Raw genomic sequence first — 25558 nt, forward strand, 5'->3', positions numbered from 1 at the left:
TTAATGTCCAATTATAAAGGAATTTGTAATGAATGTTTTCAACTAGATGGTAGCCGGTGTCCAATTGTATGCTTCGTGTCACGGGACCCTGAGTAGAGATGTTATAAAAACCCTGGACGATTGCAATAAAGCGGACATATTTGTGATCTTATAGATCTGTGTGTATGTCCGGTGCCTCTCCGTCAAAAACAAACTGCAATGTAAGCTTTAGATGATAAATGACTTTCCTCTTATCATTTGTTTTATGAACAAAAATATCTTTGTTGAAGTCTTACTAAGATGTTTGCTGGTACTGTGGGATAAGGGAAACCCATACTTTTGTGAGGACTGTGGGAGATTGTATTCGTGCTTAATTAGATGCTCTTAATTTTGGTCTGTGTTTTGGCCCAGCCACCTGTGAGATTCTGTTCTTTTCCTGCCAAGTTATGAGAAAACAAGCACTGATAAACAAGAACTTCGTCCTTGAAGGAAGTATCTTATATAAACTGAAATTAATTGGGGCCTCACTATTGTCTGATGGCTCTCCAAGGACATTTGAAGGAGAAAGTGAAGAGGAGGATGATGAAGTAAGACCCCAGACTCATTTAGGAAAGACCACCTGAGGTATAGCACGCAGACGCGAGGAAATTCCAATGTACACACGCATGTGCAGAAGGGGTACCACTTACATAACAGGGGGAGGGACCAAAGACCTCTAGCTGGGCAGTGCTATCCACACCTGCCCAGGCAGACGTCATAGGTTAGTTGTATAAAAAGCAGATAGCTCTTTCTGGGAGTGGAACTTAAGCTTCACATGGAGAACAATCTTGCCTTTTGTGGGGACGCCCGCTATCTTGTGAGCCTGCCGATGCTCCAGGGATGCAGTTTCTGCTATGGGTAATTCTAAGCATTCTGGGGTCAGTAAGACAACCTCGTAACACCTGAGTGAGTGGGGGGTTGTACTGAGGGTTTATTTTTTCCCTTCTCTTTCCTGTCTCTTGGCTTCTCATTTTGTTGGCTACTTCTTTGTAATAAATATTATTTTGTTGAGTTTTCAACGGTGTATCGGTTTCAGTTTCAGCATTCTCCCTGCTACAGAGATCCCAAGCAGGGATGTTAGGAATAGGGGTGGCTTATGGAAAACAAATACTTCTAAAATGATCACTGTGCTGGTTTTGGCTAGGGTTGAGTTGATTTTCTTCACAGTAGCTAGTGATGCCCCAAAAGGCGCATTGAAAACTGCTCAGAGACAGTTTTGAGTCTTTAAGCAGCAAAAGGTATTTATTTTAAGAGCAATGTTGGGGGCTAGCCAACTCGTGCTGGACAAAACTAGCCCAAAGTTATCAGTGTAAAGTCAGGTATTTATACAGTTTTGTGAGAGATTCCATCATTTTTACATGCATATTCATATTATTGTGACATTTCAATATAATATTCATAGCAGGTGGAGTTTGGGCGGAGTCTGGGTGGAGTCGTCCTTTTGGGGTGCTGTTTAGGGAGTCATTCCTGTTTCTTCATCCTCAAGGGGTCTCATTCCAGAAGTCTTCCTCACTTTGAACTTTTCAACTTTCTTAGTTGGCTGTCTTCCCGATGGCGAATTTTGCAAGATTTTGGACTCATGCCCCTATTTCATCCCTTATCTCCTAAGAAACCCTTCCTCATGTCTATTTAGGTATATGTGTTAGCATTTTTGGTGTTCTTTATTTCTCTGTGTTCTTACTTTATGTTCTTTGTGTTAGTGTGTTAGCATTCTTTGGCCAGGTGTTATCTTTCACTAGCCTTGAATTCTGGTTCCTTTAGTTCTTTACCCGGAGCTCACATTCTGAGTTAACTCCTTTAGGGCCCTGCTCTGTTTCACTAGTATGGAACTATGTTTTGGATTTTTGCTGGAAACGGTGTTGATAATTTAGGGATGTTTTAGTCATTGCTGAGCAGTGCTTACACAGCGTCAAGGCCTTTTTTGTTTCTCTCCCCACCTCACCAGTGCTGTGGGTGCCCAAGAAGTTGGGAGGGGACACAGCTGGGATAGCTGACTCCAACTGACCAAAGGGATATTCCATACCATATGATGTCATGCTCAGCATATAAAGCTAGGGGAAGAAGGAGGAAGGGGGAGGAGGTTTGGAGTTATGGCATTTGTCTTCCCAAGTAACCATTATGCGTGATGGAGCCCTGCTTTCTTGGAGATGGCTGAACACCTGCTTGCCCATGGGAAGCAGTGAATGAGTTACTTGCTTTGCTTGTGGGCACAGCTTTTGCTTTCCCTATTAAACTGTCTTTATCTCAACCCACGAGTTGTCTCACTTTTACCCTTCTGATTCTCTCTCCCATTCTGCTGGTGGAGTGAGCAAGCAGCTGCATGGTGCTTAGTTGCCAGCTGGGGTTAAACTATCATAATCACTTTTGAATTAATCCAAAAGTGAGTGTTTTATGAATCTTGATTATTTTAGACAATTAGAAAAGTGCATATCAGAGGGAGAACAAAGCACACAAATGAGATGCAAGTATTTAAAGATTTAAGTTTTGCTTTGTTCAGAGCTTTGAGAATCATCTGCTGTTCAGAAGAAAAGTGGACGAGGGTTATGGGGAACAGATGCAAATTCAGTCACTTTGAATGCAGTGACTGTAATATACTGCCCAACAGTTTTTAGGAGCAATATGATGGACTGCTGGTTCTTGAAAACTTCAGATAACTTGGCCCTATATAGGTGAGGTTTTCATCATGGCTAGGCTTCACGAACAAAGATTTGAGAAGGGCTCTACCCATGCTTGCTACAAACACGCTGATGGCTAAAAAGGCCAATGCGAGATAGACAAGTCCGGTTGCAGAACGCACAGCGGAAAGACTCCCCAGGTGATATCGACGAGACGCGATTCTTTCTGCGTTGTCTTTTCTCCTCGAGAGTGATCCTGCGTGTGTTCTCAAAAGCAGCAGCAGCGTTATAGATGGTGTGTCTCCAGGTCTCCCGATTGGAGGCCAGGGTAGACCAATGGTGGTGATCAATATGGCCAAGGCTGAGGGATTGTTTCAGGGAATCCTTGTATCTCCTCTTCGGGCCTCCTCTCTTGCGGCAGCCAGTGGCAAGTTCCCCACAGAGCACAATCTTAGGGAGGCGGTGGTCCTGCATCTTGGAGACGTGCCCTGCCCAACGCAGCTGAGTTCTCAGCAACATAACCTCAATGCTTGTGACTGCTGCCTGTTCAAGGACAGATGTGTTGGACACGATGGGAGCCTATTCAACCTAAGGCGACTGAAGGCCCACACTAAGACCTTAAATCATCTTGTCCGAGAGCTGCTTTACACTGATGATGCCGCCCTCGTCGCCCACACAGAAGTAGCTCTGCAGCGCTTAACATCCTGCTTTGCAGAGGCTGCTGAGCTTTTTGGGCTGGAAGTCAGCTTGAAGAAAAGAGAAGTTTTATATCAGCCTGCACCTCAGGAAGTCTTCCATCATCCCCATATCACCATTGGTGAAACAGCACTCAAATCAGTCCAACAGTTTAATTACCTGGGAAGCATCATCTCCTCGGACGGTAAGATTGATGCAGAAATAGACAACAGGTTAGCAAAGGTGTACAGAGTTTTTGGTAAACTCCATAAAAGAGTGTGGCAAAACAAACACCTGAAGAAAAGTACTAAGATCAGCGTTTACAGAGTCATCGTACTGTCTACTCTTTTATATGGATCTGAATCATGGGTCATTTACCGGCACCATTTGCGTCTCTTAGAATGCTTCCATCAGCGCTGCCTCCGTACAATCCTAAACATCCACTGGACTGACTATGTGACCAACACATCTGTCCTTGAACAGGCAGCAGTCACGAGCATTGAGGTGAGGTTTCACCTCACTGTACAATTGCACAATTTATTTGTGGATGTGCATCAGCTGTGGTGCTTTGGGAACATGTCAGATAATGTACACATGGCTTTAGTTGGACAACAGCAATGTTGCTCTTTTTTCATAGAATAGATTGGGTTGGAAAAGACCTCCTCTTCATGTGTGTGGCTGTGGTGGCACACTCCAGGGCCCAGGTGAACCTAAAATTTTTTGCTAGGTTAGACAAGTTCTAGGTCTTGCTGTGAACTCTGCATGTGTGCTAACTGAAGGTGCTGCCTTCTAGCTCTGTGCCCTTGCAAGAATACTAACTACATACCAGCTGCATATGTTAGTGTTCAGCTGACAATGTGCTTGTGTGGGAAATCTGGTAAATATTGTCACATGCAGTGTGTGGGGATGAACACCAGTATGTAGCAAGGGACCGAAGACTTGGCTCACCTAGATTTCTATTGAGCTACCTACTGAGGTGTGTCGTGCTTTTGCAATATGAGTCCATGATTACAGGTGCGGTGTGACTGGAGGTGTGACACGGGATGATGGAGGGAGGGAGGGGACAGGCAGGCAGGATAGTACGTGCAGCACTCCTCTGAGAGCAGCTCTTCCTCGCGCCTGGGCCTCAGGGATGGGAACTAAAATTCCCAAGAGCCTTTGCAACAACCCGCGTATGAGAATTCGCGCTTCAAATGTAATGGTGGCCTACCCGACACCGAGGGCTTCTTTTCTGCGGACGGGGGCGTAGCCATTGGCTGAACTACAACTCCTAGCGGCCCTTCAGACATCTCGCGCGTGCGCACGGCCTTAGGCTGGCTGCACTTCGCTGTTGTCGTTGTAGGTGTGGGGGGAAGAGAGCGAGCGAGCACGCGCGGCGGTGTGGAAGGGGGTGAGAGTTGAGAGTTCAGCCGCCGTTGTCGCTGCTAGCTTGCACTCATGATTCCTATATGCCCAGTAGTTTCTTTCACCTATGGTAAGCAGCGGCGCTTGGTGTTTATGGGTGTCCGTGCGTGGGGGGCTGGGCGGGGTGGCGGCGGTGAGGAGATGCAGCCAGCGCGCGGGGCGGGGGAACGGGGGTCCTGAGGCGCCATGCCTGACCTGGCGCTCGCGCGCTTTTTCTGTTTCTTGTCTGTCCCTTTCTCTCCCCGCCTCCTCCTGCCTGGCCCCGACCACCGCCGCCTCTTGGTTATCTTCGCCACAGTGCCCAGCCGGTTGGGAGAAGATGCCAAAATGGCCACCGGTAACTACTTTGGATTCACCCATAGTGGGGCTGCTGCCCAGTATAGGTAACCACCGCGACCCCTCCCTGCCCCGCCCCTCTCTCTGTCCTTGCCCGGAGTCACTTCCCTCTTCGGCTCCGATTTCGTGTTCCTGACCGGAATCTCCCTGCCCCCTCGGGGTGAGTGCTCGGGACTGCTCCCATCCCCCGCCCCGTGCGGGCGTTGCTTCTGCAACCCGCACATTCGGGATGGTTGTGCTTGGGACCCTTCTGCTTATCTGCCCCGTCCGCAGGTGTGTTTTCTTATCCTGGTAAGGACCTCCCTGTATCCCCAGTGGTGTGAGGGTGGGGAGGTGGAGCTGGACACCATGGAGGAGGCAGTATTAGGCCCCAAGGCCCTTAAATTAAAATTGCAGTCAACAACACCAGCAAGTTACCGTCTGCTGTCCCTGGGCCCTTCTCCTTCAGTGAAGATGGGGCTTGCTCTCCAAGTCTTTTCCTCCCTCTATGTCAGTGTGAGAGGATGGAATTCTTTTTAACGTGTTAAAATTACACCAACCCAACCTATGGGAGACTGGATAGATAAGGGAAGAGTAGAAGCACCAGAAAATGCAGGGGACTGTCCCATTCCACTGAAGCAATGTTATAATTAATGTATCAGAAAGGAGAGAAGGTGCTTTCAGAGCCAGGCACCTTTTAAAAAGATCTATTTGGATATCCAAGATCAGGAGCAGGTCTTATTGTGGAGCTCAGGGACCTGTAACCATACATTTTGTATAGATATGCAGTTTTAAACTTTTGTGTCTTTGTACTCGTTGTGCATCCAAATTGTGTATCAGACTGTTAAAAAGTAATTGGTAGCATCTATTGTCTCACTTTTCCGGAAATCAAATTACTTAACTTGGCAAAACCCAGATACAGTCAAAAACATCTTCACACTTTTGGCTTGTGTTGGAGTAGCACCTTGAAGTTCACATTTGAATCTACATTATTTGTTTCATAAGTTTATAATAAAGACCTTCCTTGACTCCTAAGTTTTGGTTAATGGGGAAAATAATAGAATAAAACAAATATGAGGGATTATTAACAAATAAATATAGATGTGTGCTACTGTTAACTAGTTAATCAAAATTGCATACCTGACATAGTTTCAGGAATACACAGTCTTATGGATGTCTTGGAATGACTCCCAATCTATTCTTTTCTGAATATTGCAATACCTTTGTATTTTGTGCTAGTTAGTGGTATTGGGCCTAGGGTTATAATCCCGCATGCAATGCAAGACTGTTACTTATTTAAGTAATAATTAATCCATCTATTTAGAAGCCTGAAATAAATGTGAAATATGGTGATATTAGTCCTCTTTGTGTGTGTGCTCTGACATGAACAACCTAATATTGGCATGTGTAAAAAATATTAGCATTCTTGATTCAGTGCTGAAGAAGAGGCATAGTTATGCTTTCATTTTGAAGCTGTTTGACTGAAATGTGTGGATGCTGATGGAGAGATAGGGACACTGAGAAATGTTTGGACAGAGAAGTGTGCAAATGTGTGGTCTCAACCTTGTATTAAGATTTTGGTTTCTGTTAAGAAGATAAAGAACTGTTGAGCATCTGAGTTTCATCTTACTGATGTTCATACTGTGTACCTGCTCTAAGGAGACAGGTCACAGATGGGAGATTCTTGGGTAGTTAGGAGTGAATTGGTAACTTTGTATTGCTATCAAGTAGTGTGACTATTACTAAGTGTGGTGAGCCTTCACCGGTAAAGGCAATTGTAGCAGTTAGGGTCCAGAGCCAATCACAGTGCCTGTGAGTTTAGATTAAGATGCAGTCTTCTAGGTAGCCATATGGAAGTGAACTCTTGCAATTATAGCTAGTTTTGTATTCAAGTGCAGTGTATGATTTTACCGGATGTTTGAGACCGGTGCAAAACAGCAAAGGAAGGTGGAATGCTGTGGATGGATAAGTTGGCTATTGAGAATTGCTTAGGAGTGGAGTGGTTTTTTTTTCACATTTGCTGGTACTTCTAATTAACTTTTGTCTTCGGTGCCCCAGTTACCTTTTCTTCAATTAGATACCAGTTTCAGAAGTATTTGATCTTTCAGAGATAATAGGGCTGTAATCCACACCGGCATACTAGCCCAAGCTTAAAGTATCACTAAACATAATTCAGACTTGTACTGGTGGACAACAGGAAGATAGGGACAATACTGAGTAGGACTTAAGGCTTATTATGAAGTGAAAATGTGCCACTAGACTTAAACTTATGTTAAGAAAAATATTTATTCGTCTTACAGTACTGTGTTATATGCACCTTAACCCCAGGGTCATGAGTTTGAGCCTCACATTGGGTGCCAGCCAGCCAACCAGCAACCAAGCCCCATGCAGCCACTCAGTCCCCCACCAGTGGGATTCAGGAGAGAATCAGAAGGGTACAAGCTAGAAAACTTGTGGGTTGAAATAAAGACAGTTTGATAGGGAAAACAAAAGCTGTGCAAAACAAGGAACTCATTCACTGTTTCCCATGGGCAGACAGGTGTTCAGCCATTTCCAGGAGAGCAGGGCCCTATCACATGTAACAGTTACTTGGGAAGACAAATGCCATCACTCCAAATGTTCCCCTCCTTCTTCCCCTGTGATGGTTTTAGTCTAGGCCTTCCTTGGTGACCAGTTTGTAACCAAGGAAGGAGCCAAGTACCCAGTATTCCACACAATTTTTACGTAAACCAGAGTAAAAATAAGTCGGAGATTAGAGACCTCGCTCTCTTCTCTTCCGACGAGGTCTGGGAACAGTGGGTCCCTGCGTTGGTCTCGCTTATCTAAGGCTGAGGCCTGCAGAGTCCACCGTCCTACCACGTGGAGGTTTGGAGAGTGCTGGCTGTGACTGCCGATCCTGCTGTTCTAAGGGACGTGGTGAGATCTGTTTTGTTAGTTATTAGTATAGTTTGATCTAGTATACCTATTCAGTGTCCCTTTTGTTCCCTTTTGTCCCCTTTTTTCCCTTTCCCTATCCCTGCGGGGGGTGGACCCCCTTTTACTGTGTATATAGCATCTTAACTGTATATAACTGTAATTTGCGTAAATATAGATATATTTTTATATAAGCAGCTTGACTGTGGGTTCTTTAATTTTTATAGTTTCTTTCTCCTTTAACCTAAGGGAAGAAAGGAGGGGGGAAGGGAGCTGCTGTCCTAACTTTCGGGCATTTGGCAGGGAGCCAAGTCCAAACCGTCACATCCCCCCACTTTATATACTGAGCAGGATGTGATATGGTCTGGAATATCCCTTTGCTTAGTCACCTGTCCTGTCTGTGTCTCCTCCCAACTTCCCATGTATCCCCAAATTCCTTGCCAGCGTGGCAATACAAAAAGCAGAAAAGGCCTTGGCTCTGTATAACAACAAAAACATCTCTTATATTATCATCACTGTATTCAGCACAAATCCAAAACAGAGCCCCATACTAGCCACTGGGAAGAAAGTTAACTCTACCTCAGCCAAAACCAGCACAGCACCCCATGTTAAAATGTTTGAGGAATGAAAGTAATCATAGTTTTATCATAGGATGGATGTACATATACTGTAGTGGTAAAAACGCCAAATGCTTTTTCTGTGAATTTTATGCCCATGCTAACTTGAGTTGCATCACATCTTAAAGGATGTCTTTTTAGCAAAAGGGATTTCAGTGAATAGGATTGAGCTGCATGGTGCTGATTCTCCTTTGTTCGATCTGTGTTAGTCTTAAATGCTATCTTAAACATGCTGTTCTAGGGTATTTACACAAGAAGTCTCCATTAAGTTACTGCTGTTTATAAAAAGATTTTGATATAGACTTATTTTCAAATCGTTGAGGTCTCACTCTCAAAGGACATATGTCAACATTAGAAAGGCAATAAGGAGCTCTGAGTTTGTTAACATGGGCTGTATGCCAGTATTGCAGTTGACTAACAATGGGGAGACAGAGGAGGTGGTGGTAACTGGGAAGGAAAGGTGCCACACAAATCAGAGGAGTCTGTCATTTTTAGGAGGGAAGTCTGCCAACTAGTTTAAATTTGCAGCAGGCTCATGTCTTCAGGAACTGAGCATTAAGGGAAGATTTTCTGTTAATGGTATAGTCCTTTGTTGTAACCTCAAAATAGATTGATGGTTGTAGGCTTAACTCCAGGGTGTTAAATTATGTGTAAAATTTTGTCTGCTACTTAAATGCAACAATAGTAGGTTAACATTTAGTTACATTATTGGTACCTAGGAAAGTGAAGTAGTAGCTTAAGGCAGGAAATATAGAATGTTTTAAGAAATAAATACAATTTTCCATACTAATGAAGTTTTTTTTCTTCTATAGAGGACTTGCCGATTTTAGCTTTTTTACAGCCTCATGTACCAATATATGCTGGGGCTACCCAGCTGGAAAGCAGCTTGCTGGAAAAGGCCATGGGGGGTCCTGGTGAATGCCAAGCTGAACTTGAGCCAACAATGTGCCCTTGTAGCAAAGAAGACGAATTGTATCCTGGACTGCATTAAACAATGTATTGCCAGCAGGTCAAGAGCTGATCCTTCCTCTCTAACCCAGCACTGGTGAGGCCACACCTGGAGTCTTGTGTCCAATTCTGGGCTCCCCAGTGCAAGATAGACATGAACATACTGGAGAGAGTCCAATTAAAGGCCACAAAGATGATGGACTGGAGCCTCTTGCCTATTAAAAAAGGCTGAGAGAAAGAGCTGGGATTGTTTAGCCTAGAGATAAGAAGACTCATAGGGGATCTTATTAATGTATATAAATACTTAAAGGAAGAGTGCAAAGAGGACAGAGCCAGACTCTTGTTAGTGGTGCCCAGTTGACAGGACCGGAGGCAATGGGCACAAACCGAAATGCAGGAGGTTCCTTCTGGACATCAGAAAACACTTTTTAAGCTTTGAGGGTGAGTGAGCACTGGCACAGGTTGCCCAGGGAGTTTGTGGAGTCTCCCTCCTTGGAGATATTCAAATAGCAGTCTGGACATGGACATCTGACTCTTGGTGGCCCCCCTCTTCAAACCACAGCCATTCTTTGAATCTGTGATTTTGACGGGGAAAATGTTAGTAGTTGATAGCTTTCAGGCAGACATAACATCTCAAGTTCAGTTCTTTTTGTCATATGTTATCATTGTGAACATGGCTGTTATCTAGACTTGAATAACATCAATGTTTTGATAATGACCTGTCCATTGTGTGCAACTGAGTAAAGAGAAGTAGATGGATGAATTCTGCAAGATTGTGAGCCAGTGTGGCCTTTCAATCCCCAGAAAATCAGATTGACATGGAATTGAAGATTACTGTGGAGAAAGATACATGGTCACAGCTTGCTGCAATCAGCCTTATCTAGTAGGTTTAATATACTGGTATTTCATAATATGTAGCACTTTTTCTTATACTAATGCATCACAAACATCAGTATTTTCCATCACTAATGTCAGTAGAATTTAGTATAGTTATTATTCAAATATTTGAGTCAAAGGTGTTTTAAAAAACCCCAAACTTTTCTCATGCACTGTAGTACAATAATTCTGTGTAAAGAATTAATTCTCTTGATCTTGAGGTTTTTTAGGTAAGACATGGAAGATGAGAGCAAGCTAAGTATACATTGGAGTCTAAAACTTCTGAATAGAAATGAGTTTATTTGGGAGGAGGAAGCAAAGAGCATGGGGAAATAGGGATATGCAAGTAGTTTAGGGCAGGTAGGGAGAGATGAAAAATGTTAAGTAAGGTGGTGGAAATGACCTTTTGTAGTTGACTGAAACATACATCTACAGAATCTGGAGCAGAACAACTGAATGCAATATGTAGCCTCTAAACTGCCTGTGGCTGTGATAGTGAAAACACAGTGAAATAGAAATCCAAGCTGGAAGATGAGTGTTGAAGAATGTATGTTGTTTCTAGAAAATAAAAATTAAAGTGAGCTTGGTGGGGAAGCATTGTTACTATTATGATCAGCTAAAGAAATTGGTGGGGTATGGATAAAATATATTCTTTTTGAATTAAAATCTCTGACATAAGAGGTATTATTAAAGCAGTGCAGCAGAGTAAGATTTGGAGCTGCCAAGTCCTTTGCCTGCAACTTTTTAAGTCAAAGAATGATGTTTATTTTGATAGTGAGATAATTACTGTAAGAATTGTAATATGAAGTTACCCTGAATTGAATGTTCACAAACTGGATTTAAGTAAATGTTGGTCTAGAACTCATTTGCTTTTGAAACTGAATCTTTTATAAACTAAGGAAAAAAGTTTTGACAGTGAGAGTGCTCAGACATTGGAACAGGTTGTCTAGAGTAGTCTTGGATTTTCCTTTCTTGCAGATGATTGGAACCTGACTGGACACAAAGCCCTGGGAAACTTAATGCAACTTTCAAATTAGCTGTGCTTTGAGCACAGGGTTAGAACAGATGACCTCATAATCTTTGTTTCAGCCTAAATTATTCTGTCACTTTTAAGCTCAGTCTAGTTAGTAAAGCCAGTTGGACTGCATATCTTTTCACATGAAGAGCGCTAGAATTCATTGAACTCAAAGATGCTAATAGGGATATTAGAATTTATTTTTGGGAAGAGAAGAATTGATCTACAAAGAAAACCCGCTAAGGTTCCAGGTCAATCAGTTAGCTTCTCTGTCTGCTTGTACTGTGGTTCAACTTTTTCACACTGTGTTGGGGAATTAAGCTAAACTGAATTACTTTCTTTGTGGTAAAAAACACACATGTGGTTTGTTACCATAGCTCAGCTGACATACTGGATTTCATTGTTGCTCTAATAACTTGATCAAGTGCCTAAGTTTTTTGAGTCTTATTTATTAGGACTAAGTTGAAATACGTGATGTGGTGCAATATGTAACATTTTTACTTAAGGTAGAGATTAGTAAAAAAATTGTAGAGATGGAGCTGGTAGAGGTGGTTAGTAGAATTAGAGGAGTGATTAGCAAATAGGAATAATTTCAGTGGAGTACCCTAGGGATTGGTCTTGAGTCTTACTTATTATTTATATTAGTGTGGTGTGTTGTGATATTTGATACAAGGAAAATATCATCAATACTCAGATAACTGCTCTGAGGAAGCTAGACTGTTTGGAAAGAAAGTAGTCTGGAGCAGAGCGAGTGGCACAGCTGAAACTTCATCTGAAATGATGCATACAGTTCTTGCCATCTGTAGTAAAGAAAAAATAGATAATACTAGGATAGGTGCAAAGAACAATTTCAGGAAAGATCAGTGGAAGAGGGAGTCTGGCAAAATAGTCTGGGAGGAGATAAGTTCATCTTGGCTAATATGATGTGGCACTAATCACCAAAGAAAGATTAAAAACCTCTTGTAAGTTAAATGAAGCTGACATAAAAAATATTTTGATTATAAATTAATTACCTGAAAGTATCTGGTCATCTTAATGTTAAAAGGTTCTCAATAAGACCATGGGGAGAAAAAGAAACATCATAAATTTAGAAAAGATGTTGACATGAATTTCTGTAACATAGAATAATGTAACTTTAAAAAATGAAGTAGCAGTCAATTCTAGAATATTTTTCTTGTAGTCTTGCAAACTTGGTTGCTAGTTCTGCATGGTGTTGCAGAAGCAAGGGGAACAGATTTGCTAAAATAGACATGGTCATAGAACTATATTAGCCTTAGAAATCAAATTATTTGGGCTGTTAATTCTATACCATGATAAGGAAGTTTGATACAAAAATAGCACAAAAGAAATGAAACTGTCTGTTAGCAGAATCTTGCTAATAGTCCTGATCATAATGATCACAATCTCTTCACAATATTAAACACTGAAAACTGTCAGGCAGTTTAAATCATATATATATATATTCTGAGAACAAAAGTACTTTGATAAACTGACTGATACTGTTATAGTGTGTTGTGAACACTGTATTGTATTTTGTAGTAGTAATTTAAGCATGGTTTCATGAAATTTGAGCCAAATTAATGCTTCTTTGGCAGGTCCCTGTTCTCTTTCTTTCTCCCATTGTTTTCCTCTCCTTCCACATGTATAACTTATGTGGGTTCTAGCACTCAGCAGACTGTTTTGTGAGCTACTATGTTTCTAACATTTCTACCGCATTAGAAAATGAGCTCAGCAAAAAAAATAATCTCATAATTTTCTGCTAGATTGAGGTAAATCAGTGCACTGAATAGCTTGACAAGTAGCAGAATTAGCACTAGGGATGGAATAAGATGGCATAGCCAGGTTTGGTATATTGGGAGGAAGGAAGAATAAGAGAGTGGGGAGCAAGACTTTTCCTTGTTGGCAGTATTAGACTGTTGATGTGTTCAAGTGCAGTCTGAGATAAAGTCTGCTGCCTGTTTTCCCAATGTAATGTATTTTTAGTAGATACATATGATTATGTGAATTACCTCAGAACATTTTAATATTTTACACTTCTCTGCTGTTAGTTATGTAGATAATACAACCTAATTTTATAGATTGTCATTCACTTTTACCATCATAAAATAGTCTTCCTGAATTTTCTGATGGAGTCTGATTTCTCACTTTAAGCTGACAAAACAGAGAAACTGTCTATATACATCAAGTAGGAGGAATTGTTTCAAGCAGTGGTGGGAGCTATACCAAAGCAGTTCAGATCTTTTCCTTCCACTGTAAAGAAGTTGAAAATAAAATGAACAATTCCCAACTGAATTAAATTTAGATGAAATGCAAGTGACTTTTTAAGCAAACAGGGGCCTAAGATGGGAAGAAGGTGGAATCCAGGTGTGTAAGTCCCATAATAACATTTTCTCTGAGTTTCTGCTGTAAGAATTTTTAAAAAATATATTGAAGTTAATGGGTTCTGCTGTAATTAAAATTACAAAATCAGTTTTTCTTAAAAAAATAAGTTATTAAACAAAAGTTATGGAAATGTCTTTTGCAAAAATAATAGCAACTATAGTTAAAAGGTGCTTTGCTTCTGATAGTTATGTCAGAGAGAATATTGGAGTCTTTAGGAAAAAAACACTGTAACTTGTTCCTTTTGGTTTTGAGCATAACCATGTTGAAATTCCAATTTGCCACTATGTTTGCTTCCAGTGAGATTTCATTTTTCTGTTTTCTTTTAAAAATTACGGGATAGTCTTTTAATAGTGCTATGGAGATGTGAAACCCTATTGAGATTCTTAAATCTTGAAAAGCAGTACAGTGTACTAAAAATTTCATAATAATCACTCAGTTCCCTATTTCATATCATAGTGATATTTTGTCTAGTTCACTTTGTTTAAAAATAAAAATAACTACTGTAGGCTTATAATAATAATGCACAGTTATAGATCAGTATAGGACAACAATATTAGTTTTAGTTAAAATAATTAAGCCTTTGAAGCCATCATTTTTTATTTCCACTGTTAATATTTACTCATTCTTATTAAATAACCACATATTAATGTCCTACCTGCACTTTTAAGAGAAGCAAATTAGTCTCAGCATGTGCCTGGAAGATTGCTAGAACTCTGCTAGCAGTCGTCTTGCTCGACTTGACTGTTCATTTGATGCTTCGTGTTGTGAGGCAGTGGACTTCTGTATGAGCGAGTGGTGCCAGCTTTTATAACTTTCAATTTTTGTGGGAAAAATCTTGTATCAGAAATATTTAAAGTGTCTCTGCCTTAAATTTAAGAGTTCTGAGCTATTTTTCATGGAAATTCTCATTACTTTAATATGATTAACTGAAAAACATCATGCAAGTGCATATCAGTAATGAGCTCTCACAAAAAAGTAGTATTTTTCTTAATTTGACAGGAATATCAGTGTGAAGTAAGTTAACATACACATATTCCCAAAATGTCAAACAGTGGAAGGAGTTCCAAAAAATTTATTCCAAAATTTAGAACACTAGACTTACAAGGGAAAAAGTTCTAGCAGTGCTGGAAAAAACACTGCCTCAGAAAGACACGCCTCCTGTTCCCTTCAAGGTTTTTTATCTTTTCTGGCCTCCCCCCCCCAGGCCCTCTCTGACATGGAGGCCTGTAGCCTGTGTGAGTTTCTTTCTCCTCATACCATGTAAGTCTCCTCTGGAATGGAAGAGGAGAAAACAGCCAAATTTTCTTTGAACAAGGTGCTGCTTCTTAAGCAGGAAAGCATTCCTAAGTGAAATAAGCTCTAATCTCCTTGCCGTAAATCTTCCAGAAAGGATATCTACCCTTACAATCAGTTTTATTGAAGAACCATTAAAACACTTAAAAACTTATCAGTCGTTAAAAGATAACTGTGTAAGACTTCTGTATTATTTTGAATGAAAGACTTGGGTTCTTTTCAAGCAGTGGAACATCACCACCACCACTCCTTGCTAAGAAGAAAGTCATTGCCTGCATGACATATCTGCATTCAGAGAAACTTCAAAATGATACAGCCTTTTTAATGGGGGTGAATGAGAGGTAATAAAAGCTGGTAAAGTGTATAATAGCTGTTTCAGGTCTGTTTGTAGAACAGACAAGTATTAATCAAATCTGGGAGTTTGAAATGTTTAGGCATTAGCTTAGTATGTTGACTTAATCTAATTATTTACTTACTATCTTTTTCCAATGTAGCCAGCAGCCAGCTTCGGGTGTAGCTTATTCCCATCCAACTACAGTTGCCAGCTACACTGTCCACCAGGCACCAGTTGCTGCGCACACCGTAACTGCAGCCTATGCTCCAGCAGCAGCTACAGTTGCAGTAGCCAGGCCTGCTCCAGTAGCTGTTGCAGCTGCTGCAACAGCTGCTGCTTATGGAGGCTATCCTACAGCGCACACAGCTACAGATTATGGTTATACACAGAGGCAACAAGAAGCTCCACCACCACCACCTCCTGTCACTACGCAGAATTACCAGGTGTGTTTAAAAAAAAACAAAAAACCAACAATTACTTGTGTAATTTTTAAATGATATGTTAAAAGGAGGAGGCCTATTTGGATAAGAGAACATAATATTTATATTTTTCTTCCATAAATCGCATCTAAAACTGATAGAATATGAAGTAACTGCAGTTTTGTATCGTGCTTACAGAAGATTATCAGCAGTAATACTTCAGGAACTAAAATTTAGACATTCATGCAATAAGCAATGAATTGACATTTATCTCCAAATGATTTTGTGAACTGCTGCTGTAATACTTGTCTCAACTAGCCTAAATGCTCAAGTGGCATGCAGTAAAACGAGTCACGGAACTGATTTAGATGAAAAAAACTGTTCCAATAAATTTTCAGTGGGAGATAGTAGTTCCCTTGTCAGATTCCTCTTTGCTACAGGAGCTCTAGCACCAAATGTAAGAGGATAGATTACCCTAGAAGAGGGACTGTCTTTTGGGTAGATTTTGGGTACCCTTTTTGAGACCACTGCCTAACCTTTTGTTGCTACAGGCTTTTACAAAAGGAAATTGTCTGTTTTCATCTTGCTCTGACCTTTAGTGACACTTCCTCATGTTGAATCTAGCAGTTGTCAGCATTTGGGTGGGTCAGTTCAGGATAAGGATTCCATAGAAAGCTAACCAACTAAAAAAGGAATAGCAGCTTTCCACAGGATTGACAGGTTTCTGCAGAAATTCCTTGTTTCTGCACAGTTGTGGTGTCAATGCAAGAGATGGAGGTGGGATCATGTAGGGCATGTAGGATCATGGTACCTCAGACAACTTCTCATTCTTAAACTGGTTTAAATGCTGTATGAAACAACATCCTGTCAGTGACTTTTATTCCTCTTCAGGAATAAAGAAACTTAGCAGTACAAATCAGTGTGTTGCATCAGTTTTGCAGTTGGAAGACTTGTCTGTAGAGGTTATCTTGGGACTTATTTAACATAAGTGTTTACTCGATTGAGTGAGAAGTTGCATTCTTTTCTGTCTGCCTAGATTGACAAAATGCAAGGGTATATACATATCAGTAACCCCAGCCCATCAGTTTCAATCAGACAGCTTAGATGCAGAAAGATGAGGGGTTTTACATGGCCGGGTAGTTTCCCATTAGAAATGTGAGCTTTATTTGTATTTTTATCAGCTTTTTGGTACATTAACATTTGTTAGTCAATCTTCAGTGGATATTTCTAGGCTGGTGTTTTATGCGCAAGTTATCAAACTCTTATGGTGTGACTCATAGTTAAAATGTGTGTTTACTATGAGACAGAGGATATTGAAATAGTATGTCCTTTGTAAAAATTCTTTAACTTTTGGTCCTAACTTTATCAAAGCATTATCTAGATTCTAATCTGCATTTTTATTTGCTTAAAGCTACTATACTGTTGCTGTATAAATTCCTTTGTATGGCTTTGTAATTTGTTACATATGGTAATGAATAGAAATGGAGGAGTCTTTCCAGTAGCATGTTTACTCATAATTACAAGTTTGTTAAACTAGTCAGTTATTATATGCATTTAGATAGAAAAGAGTCCCCTAAATTAAAGAAAAATAATTCTACTTTACATAAGTTGGATGGCAAAGAGATTTTATTGTTATATTTCTTTGCAATAAAAAGAAATTGTATACATTAGCTAATGTAGTTCATGCCTTGCTACCCCCCAGTTGATCAACTCTGTGCTTTGCTATAAATATGGTGAGGATAGAAGAATAATATGTACATGTATATAGTGTCTTCCAAACCCTCCCTTTCTAAGCTTACTAACCATCTCCTAAGTTCTGGAGGTTTCAAATGGACTGCTTGCCTTGCTCTTATGAACTGGTTCCCCAGTGGAATAGTTGATAGGCCAAAAAGTAGAGAAGGCTAAAAAAGTATCCCTTTCATACTCCAAGAAATATAACCAAGAAAAGTATTGTCGGTGATGGGATTTTTAAAGCCAATAAAGACTCATAGAATCATAGAATAATTTGGGTTGGAAGGGACCTTTAAAAGTCATCCAGTCCAACCCCCCTGCAATGAGCAGGGGCATATTGAACTAGATCAGGTTGCTCAGAGCCCCATCTAATCTGATCTTGAATGTTTCCAGGGATGGGGCATGTACTGCCTCTTTGGGCGACCTCTTCCAGTGTTTTATCACCCTTGTAAAAAACTTCTTCCTTATATCTAATCTAAATCTACCCTCTTAGTTTAAAGCCATTACCCCTTGTCCTATCACAAGTGGCCCTACTAAAAAGTCTGTCCCCATCTTTCTAATAGGCTTCCCTTAAGAACTGAATGGCCACAATAAGGTCACCCTGGAGCCTTCTCCAGGCTGAACAACACCAACTCTCTCAGCCTTTCTTCATAGGAAAGGTGTTCCATTCCTCTAATCATCTTTGTGGCCCTCCTTTGGACCTGCTCCAACAGGTCCATGTCTTTCCTGTGCTGAGGAACACACAGGTGTAGATGGACCTTCATCCTCATCATCCTTTGACTGGCCTTCTACATCCTCATACCTTTTGTACAGAGGCACCTGGGAGGGTGAGTTGGGCAAGGTGGGGATTCATCTGCTGCCCTGAGCAAGGACTTGTCTCCATTCACCCCTTTTTTTTGAGCTACTGCCTTCTACCTGCCCCAAGGGAAAGACACAGGACCCCCTTGATATTGATTTTTTTTTTTTCTGGTGGCTCTTCTTGTCTCAGGGAGGGCAGAGCATGGTTCCATGTTTGTAAACTTGTGAACATATTGTGGTTTGTGGAGATCTTTGGTGGTTTTTTCACCTTTTTTTAGAGGAATGTAATCTGATGCAGTCATTATGAAAAACTAGTGTGCAATGAGTTGCTTTTTGGTAACAAAAATAATTTGGAAGGGAAAAAGTGATTTAATAGCATGAGATTAATTCCTATATTATGTCTGGAAAAGACCATCAGGATTGTCTTCAGGCCTGATGTATCTGTAAACATACATTTAATTTTTTTAATGCATATATTAGTATATACCATATCTGTAAATATTTTTTTTAATCTACTTAAGTAGAATAGAAGAAAATTCTTTGACTCTTGTAGTGATTTTTATTACTCCAGATATATACTTAAGGAGAAATTTGATGGGTTTTCTTTTTTGAATTTTTAGGATTCCTATTCTTATGTTCGATCTACTGCCCCAGCTGTAGCTTATGACAGCAAACAATACTATCAACAACCAACAGCGACTGTGGCAGCTGTGGCTGCTGCTGCCCAACCTCAACCTTCAGTAGCTGAATCATATTACCAGACAGGTGGGTAGCATAATTCAAACTCCTGTCATTATGCACAGTCTGTGTACTATTTTAATAGCTTTAAAATATGTCTTTGAATATTTCATGTTATCAGATTTATTTATTGTTTTGGCATGTAATCCCTGTCAATGTGTAGAAAAACTTGATGCACCTAGAACTTGAACATTATTGTGACATTGCTATAAGTAACTGTCTTTGAGGTTTGGATTTTTATTAATACACTCAAAATGTACTTCTAGGCAAACACTTTTGCTGAAGTAGGTTGAAAAAGTCAGTGGTGGATTCAGATGATAACCTGGTTAGAAAGACTTTTTTTAAGATTCTTTAGTTAATGTATATAGTTCTTTGATTATTGGTATCATAAATACTACAAAGCATAAATCCTATTTGCTTTTTTTATTGTAATTAGAAATAATAGGAAAGTTTAGATGTACTTTGGTTTAGCGTGTACTCTAGTAAAACCACTGAACAAGAAGGTTGTTTAAAAATATGGCAGCACAGTTAAAAATACATAAATAAATCTGAGGTTTACAAGGTTGAGCTGTGACGTGAATAAACAGTTGTGTGATATATGGTAGATCATGCATAACCATTACTGTAAAAAAAAAAAAAAAACAAACCAACCCAGAAAAACCCCAAAAGCCAACCGAAAACTCAATGAAAAAAAAGGCAAAACCCAACCAAACTAAACCAAAACCCAATAATGTGTTTATTCCCTAGCATATCCTAAAATATCACTTAATATGGTTTGCATTTCATTCAACTAAAGCACATCAATGTTTATACACTTCTATTTTCTATCCTAATTAGCTCCAAAAGCAGGATATAGCCAAGGGGCAACTCAGTATACCCAAACCCAGCAAACACGACAAGTGACAGCTATAAAACCTGCAACCCCAAGTCCAGCAACAACTACGTTTTCTATATATCCAGTATCCTCTACTGTGCAACCAGTAGCACCTGCAGCTACTGTTGTTCCATCCTATACTCAAAGTGCAACATACAGTACAACAGCAGTTACTTACTCTGGTAAGAATTTTGCATATTATGTTGCTGGGATCTTTGCAGTTGTTATAGGAGAGGATTTAAATACTCAGCATTTTAGCAGTTTGTGTTCAATTACATCATAGTCTACTGAGAACTATCAACCAGTTAAATCATAATAATGGCAAGATGTTTTTATGTATCTTTAAAAGAGGTTTGATGATTGTATATGCCTATTTTGTTACATATGAGAATATACAAAGTGTTAGCATTGCTATGTGCACAAGTGTTTTGTGACTTACTGTAAAATTTGGAGACAAAAGATGGGAGATAGAAAAAATAAGGAAACACATCCACACAGATATAACCCAGGAAAATTTGGAGCGTGCTGCCATCAAACAGAAATTACAGAGACAAGGAGGAGCAGTCCACTATAAATCTTGTAAGTTTAGGTTGTCTTGACCCAAGATGGGAGGAGAATAGGTGCTTGTCTTAGTTAAATGACAATATGTCCCAAAAGGCGGGACCTCCGATGAAGTAAAAACTGCCCCCAAATTACGAAATATTTTGAAATTATGAGATGTTTGAGTAAAGTAGGAAAATAATTAACAGTTTTACTAAAAGCAGAGAACAGAACAAAACCAAACAATAACAAAGAAAATGTCACCTAAAACCACACTCTCAGTTCTGTGCTGTCAAGATGGCAGCGCAGTCCTAAGGGGATCATGTGATCGCAATGTAACCAGAGCAGAGTTGTGGCAACGCGAGTGGGCGACGTGTGAAAGTTCACAAAAGGGAACTCTCAAGTCCTTTCAGCACCACTGCAGCCACAGCCGTTAGAGGTGCCGGCAGCCCTCAGAATACAGCGGTCACTGTGGCAATGGGAGAGCCCTGCTTGGCATGGGAACCGCAAAGCTGGAGTGCAGGTTGGTGGTGGCTGCTGCTACCGGCAGCGAGAATCATAGAATAGAATTAACTGGGCTGGAAGAGACCTCCGAGATCATCAAGTCCAACCCTTGATCCAACTCCACTGTGATTACTAGATCATGGCACTCAGTGCCACATCCAACCTCATCTTAAAAACCTCCAGGGACGGTGAGTCCACCACCTCTCTGGGCAGGCCATTCCAATGCCTGATCACTCTCTCTGGAAAGAACTTCTTTCAAATATCTAACCTAAACCTCCCCTGGCAGAGCTGAAGCCTGTGCCCTCTTGTCCTACTGCTGATTGCCTGGGAGAAGAGACCAACCCCCACCTGGCTACAACCTCCTTTCAGGGAGTTGTAGAGAGTGATGAGGTCACCCCTGAGCTTCCTTTTCTCCAGGCTAAACAACCCCAGCTCCCTCAGCCTCTCCTCATAGGACTTATGCTCAAGTCCCTTCACCAACCTCTTTGCTCTTCTCTTGACCCGCTCCAGCACCTCAGTGTCTTTCCTGAAATGAGGGGACCAGAACTGGACACAATATTCCAGGTGTGTCCTCACCAGCGCTGAGTACAGGGGAAGGATCACTTCCCTACTGCTGGCCACACTGTTCTTGATGCAGACCAGGATGCCATTGGCCTTCTTGGCCACCTGGGCACACTGCTGGCTCATGTTCAGCTTCCTGTCGATCTAAACTCCCAGGTCCCTTTCTGCCTGGCTGCTCTCCAACCACTCTGTCCCCAGTCTGTAGCGCTGCAGGGGGTTGTGGCCAAAGTGCAGGATGCAGCACTTGGCCTTGTTGAACTTCATCCCGTTGGAATCAGCCCAACTCTTCAGCCTAACAAGGTCCCTCTGCAGAGCCCTCCTGCCTTCCAACAGATTGACACTCCCTCCCAACTTGGTGTCATCTGCAAATTTGCTAATGATGGACTCGATCTCCTCATCTAAATGGGGAGGAGGTGAGGCGACCAAAAACGGCAAGAGCCAAAAAAAAACACAGTGAGAGAGCAACCCGACTGCGCTTCTGCCTTCATACTCCCTACTGGAACCAGAGAGAGCAAGTTCCTGTAGCTCTAGCAAATTTTATCCCACTCAGTTCTCATGGCACTTCCCGATGGGACCCCCTTATCCCTCTCTGCCCCCACCCTGTGCGGAGAGAGGGGGGAGGTGTCCCTCATGCCCTCCAAAACTATATGATGATATGAAAGAGTTCAACCAAAAAATCTCCATTTAGCTAAACTATAACAGTGCTACAAAAAAAAACTTTCCTCCAAACATTAGAAATCCAAAAAGTAGTTAAAGGTGAAAAGATGTTAATTTTATGGCCAGATGGTAATCAACTGGCATATTATAGCTACCTTGAACTATTTGTTTTGATTTGTTTCCTGTTTAAAAAGGGATTTTAAGACTTCGTTAAACAGAGCTTGATCAGAGGATTAAAATAGTTGAACCAGTAGATATATAAAGTTTATGGGAAAACTGACTCAAAAGATATGAAAGCCCAGTTTCCTTGATTTATTAAACTTTGATACTAGAAATCAAGGAGTTTCTAGACAGGGTGTGCTGCAGAGGTTTTAGCAGGCAAGGAACCCACTTGAAATAGAATGTAATAGCACTAACCCTTCTATCTTCTATCTTCTTTTATTTTTTTCCCTTCCTCTACATAATATCTGTCCTTTTCAGTTTGGAACTTGAACAGTAAATCTGTCTCTGGAAGACTGCTTACTTAAGCGGCCTTTGATAAATCTTTTATTAAAATTTTTGTTATATCATACTTGGTCTTACCAGATGTACCAGGAAATTTCACATATTCTTTAGGGATGCTTTGATATATCTTAACAGAACAACATGTCTGCAAAGTTTTGTCTAAAATCAAATATATTCCTGATACAAGTGGTATGCTATGTATTTCTGTATTGTGAAACATCAAGAAAAATTCAGACTACCTGACAACATCTCAGTAAATCATTTATAACTTGCCCTCCTCTCAACTCTATTATGCAATATGCTTGGAATTAGTGTATTATGTAATTGATATATGATGTACAGTGATGTAACATTAATTTTATTTTGATCTTTGAGGTACCTCTTATTCTGGCTATGAAGCTGCAGTGTATTCAGCTGCATCATCCTATTACCAGCAGCAGCAGCAGCAGAAACAGGCAGTGGCAGCAGCTGCTGCTGCTGCAACAGCTGCTTGGACAGGGACCACCTTTACTAAAAAGGCACCATTCCAAAATAAGCAACTGAAACCAAAGCAACCTCCCAAACCGCCCCAGATCCACTACTGTGATGTTTGTAAGATCAGCTGTGCTGGACCACAGGTACCTGTATTATGTAATATTCTGCTATACAATTAAGTCATTTTTTCAACTAAAAAAAAAAAATGACCCCTTCAGGAATATTTGTTAATTTTTAAAGACCTGATTCTATACTTATACTAAAGGAATAATGAAATGAAAATGTGTGCTATTACAGAAAGAGGTCATATGAGAAGACAAAAAGATGTATCTCTTTAGCTTGTACAGAGAAGGTTCAGCTGTGCTTTGGACTCCAGAAATATTCTAAACTTTGAATTTTGCTTTTTAGCATAGCAAATTTCTAAGAAAATACTTTTTTCAAAACTTTGTGAATGGTGAGCTTGAAAATGTATTCATTGTATTCCAGCATCCAAGTTTAGTTTCACAGTGGGTACAAGTGCATAAAAAGTAGATATCAATTCATGCAGTATTTGTGTGTGTGTGTGTTTGGCTAAACAGTTCTTACTCTTTAGGTAAATTTGTCATTATTTCCCACCGTGTCTGCTTTATAGATTGCCAGTGTTAGTATAGGAACAAATAGCAACTTCTGTATTTTATTTTCAGCACAACTTTATTTATGTGCTACCTTCTTTTGAACTTATTTTTTTAATTGTCTGGATACATTTAATAACTGTGGTCTTGCCGTTTGAGGAAAATTCAAAATCAAGAATAATTCAGTGCAATGTAGGAAACTGCAACTGCGGCAGTGTTCTGATCTTATCAAGCTTTCAATGGTAATATATGTTGACCAGTACTTGATTGAGGAAGTGAGAAGGTAGAGGAGAAAGGACCATATTGTATTACCTAAAAGTGTAATCCTGGTGGTAAAGAAAATTTCTTAGTTTTAGAAGTGGCCTGCTTATGCCTTATAGCAGGTCATATAGAAGAAATGTTCAGTGTAGGAAGTATTTTTCATACAAAGCATGTGTTTTATGCTATGTTCTATATTACATGTATACACATAAATGATGAAGGAGCAGTACAAAACCAGTTGTATTGTTTATTTAAACAGACTTATAAAGAACACTTAGAAGGCCAGAAACACAAAAAGAAAGAAGCGGCATTAAAAGCTTCCCAGAACACCAATAGCAACAGCACTTCTGCTCGTGGAACTCAAAATCAGTTGCGCTGTGAGCTTTGTGATGTATCTTGTACAGGAGCAGATGCTTATGCTGCACATATCCGCGGAGCCAAGCATCAGAAAGTAAGAACTTTCTCTTGTCCTTATTATACAAGTCAATCATATATTTCTTCCCATTATTTTTTCTCAGAGAGGAGAAAGTATGCAGAAACAATATATAATTCAAATTGTTTTGTTTAAATACGTTTACTTCTACTTTTTGTTTCAAACTTATCTTTAAGCTCACTATTAGAAGGACCTTGTTGGGAGAAAGGGGGAAAACATTGCCACAGCATCAATGAGAAGTGGATATATTGGGAAAGGTATATAAATTATAGGAAGAAGGTGTAGAATAAGATGGGGGAAAAGTGTCAATGAGGACATGTAGTAACATGCTTGTGCCCCCTAACACTTTTCAAGACTTCTGTTGACATTCTTCTAATTTGATGCTGTGAAGCTCTCTGTGCTTTGAAACACTGTAAACTGAGTCAGTGCCAAGGGATGGGATTACGTGTCACTTTTTGGTATTTCTTGCAAAGAAAATTGGCATATGGAAGCAAGGAACAATGCCCTGTAGTAGATTTTATGATTAGCATGCTTGAAGAGTTTTGGTAAGCATGCTTTTCCTAATGTCTGAGTGCAGTTAAGTAAGCATAGTAGAATAAAGACTGTGAGCTGCACTGTGAACCTCTGTGACCTGTGTTCTAAATTTGACCATACAACAGTAAATGGAATAGCGCAGCATACAAAGTGTGTTTAGATATTACATATTTTGCTCATAACTATGGAATGATTAATGTAAGTAACAGAGTATTAATATTAGGGTTTTTATAGCCCTTTGTATCTCAGAACACTGTACAAAGCGGCATCGGTAATATTGTTCTTATTACAAAAAACGTCATAGCAAATATAAAATAATTTCCCCAGTATTATTTTTTGTTAGTAAAAGAATGAAAATTACAATTTAGATAGACTTGCCTAGTGTTTGTTCCTTCATTAATGAAGTTGAGCCGTTAAATTTTTGGGTTGTGCCCAGTAACTCTATAGGTATATGGAGTACAATAATTTACTATCTTTATATATTTGGATGTCACTTTCATAGATAGTTGCTAAC

At 40.2% G+C, this 25558-nt stretch overlaps 1 protein-coding gene and 1 non-coding gene across 2 annotated transcripts in view; both read left to right on the plus strand.

Annotated features, from left to right (window-relative positions):
• Nucleotides 1–4745: 4745 nt before the first annotated feature.
• LOC114070280 (zinc finger RNA-binding protein-like) overlaps nt 4746–25558 on the plus strand; it is a 54496-nt gene continuing 33683 nt past the window's right edge. The window contains exons 1-7 of the mRNA XM_027907608.1: nt 4746–4782; nt 5011–5095; nt 15566–15848; nt 18974–19118; nt 19929–20147; nt 23107–23348; nt 24337–24528. Coding sequence (XP_027763409.1) covers nt 4746–4782; nt 5011–5095; nt 15566–15848; nt 18974–19118; nt 19929–20147; nt 23107–23348; nt 24337–24528 — 1203 coding nt within the window. The remainder of the gene's footprint in view (nt 4783–5010; nt 5096–15565; nt 15849–18973; nt 19119–19928; nt 20148–23106; nt 23349–24336; nt 24529–25558) is intronic.
• LOC114070281 lies at nt 12579–12715 on the plus strand. Its single transcript, XR_003573903.1, has one exon. It is a non-coding gene; the product is annotated as a small nucleolar RNA SNORA66 (small nucleolar RNA).

The sequence above is a fragment of the Empidonax traillii genome, unplaced genomic scaffold (assembly GCF_003031625.1).
Source record: "Empidonax traillii isolate 1590-97213 ecotype Southwest subspecies unplaced genomic scaffold, ASM303162v1 scaffold1498:size99784, whole genome shotgun sequence".
Lineage (NCBI taxonomy): Eukaryota > Metazoa > Chordata > Aves > Passeriformes > Tyrannidae > Empidonax > Empidonax traillii.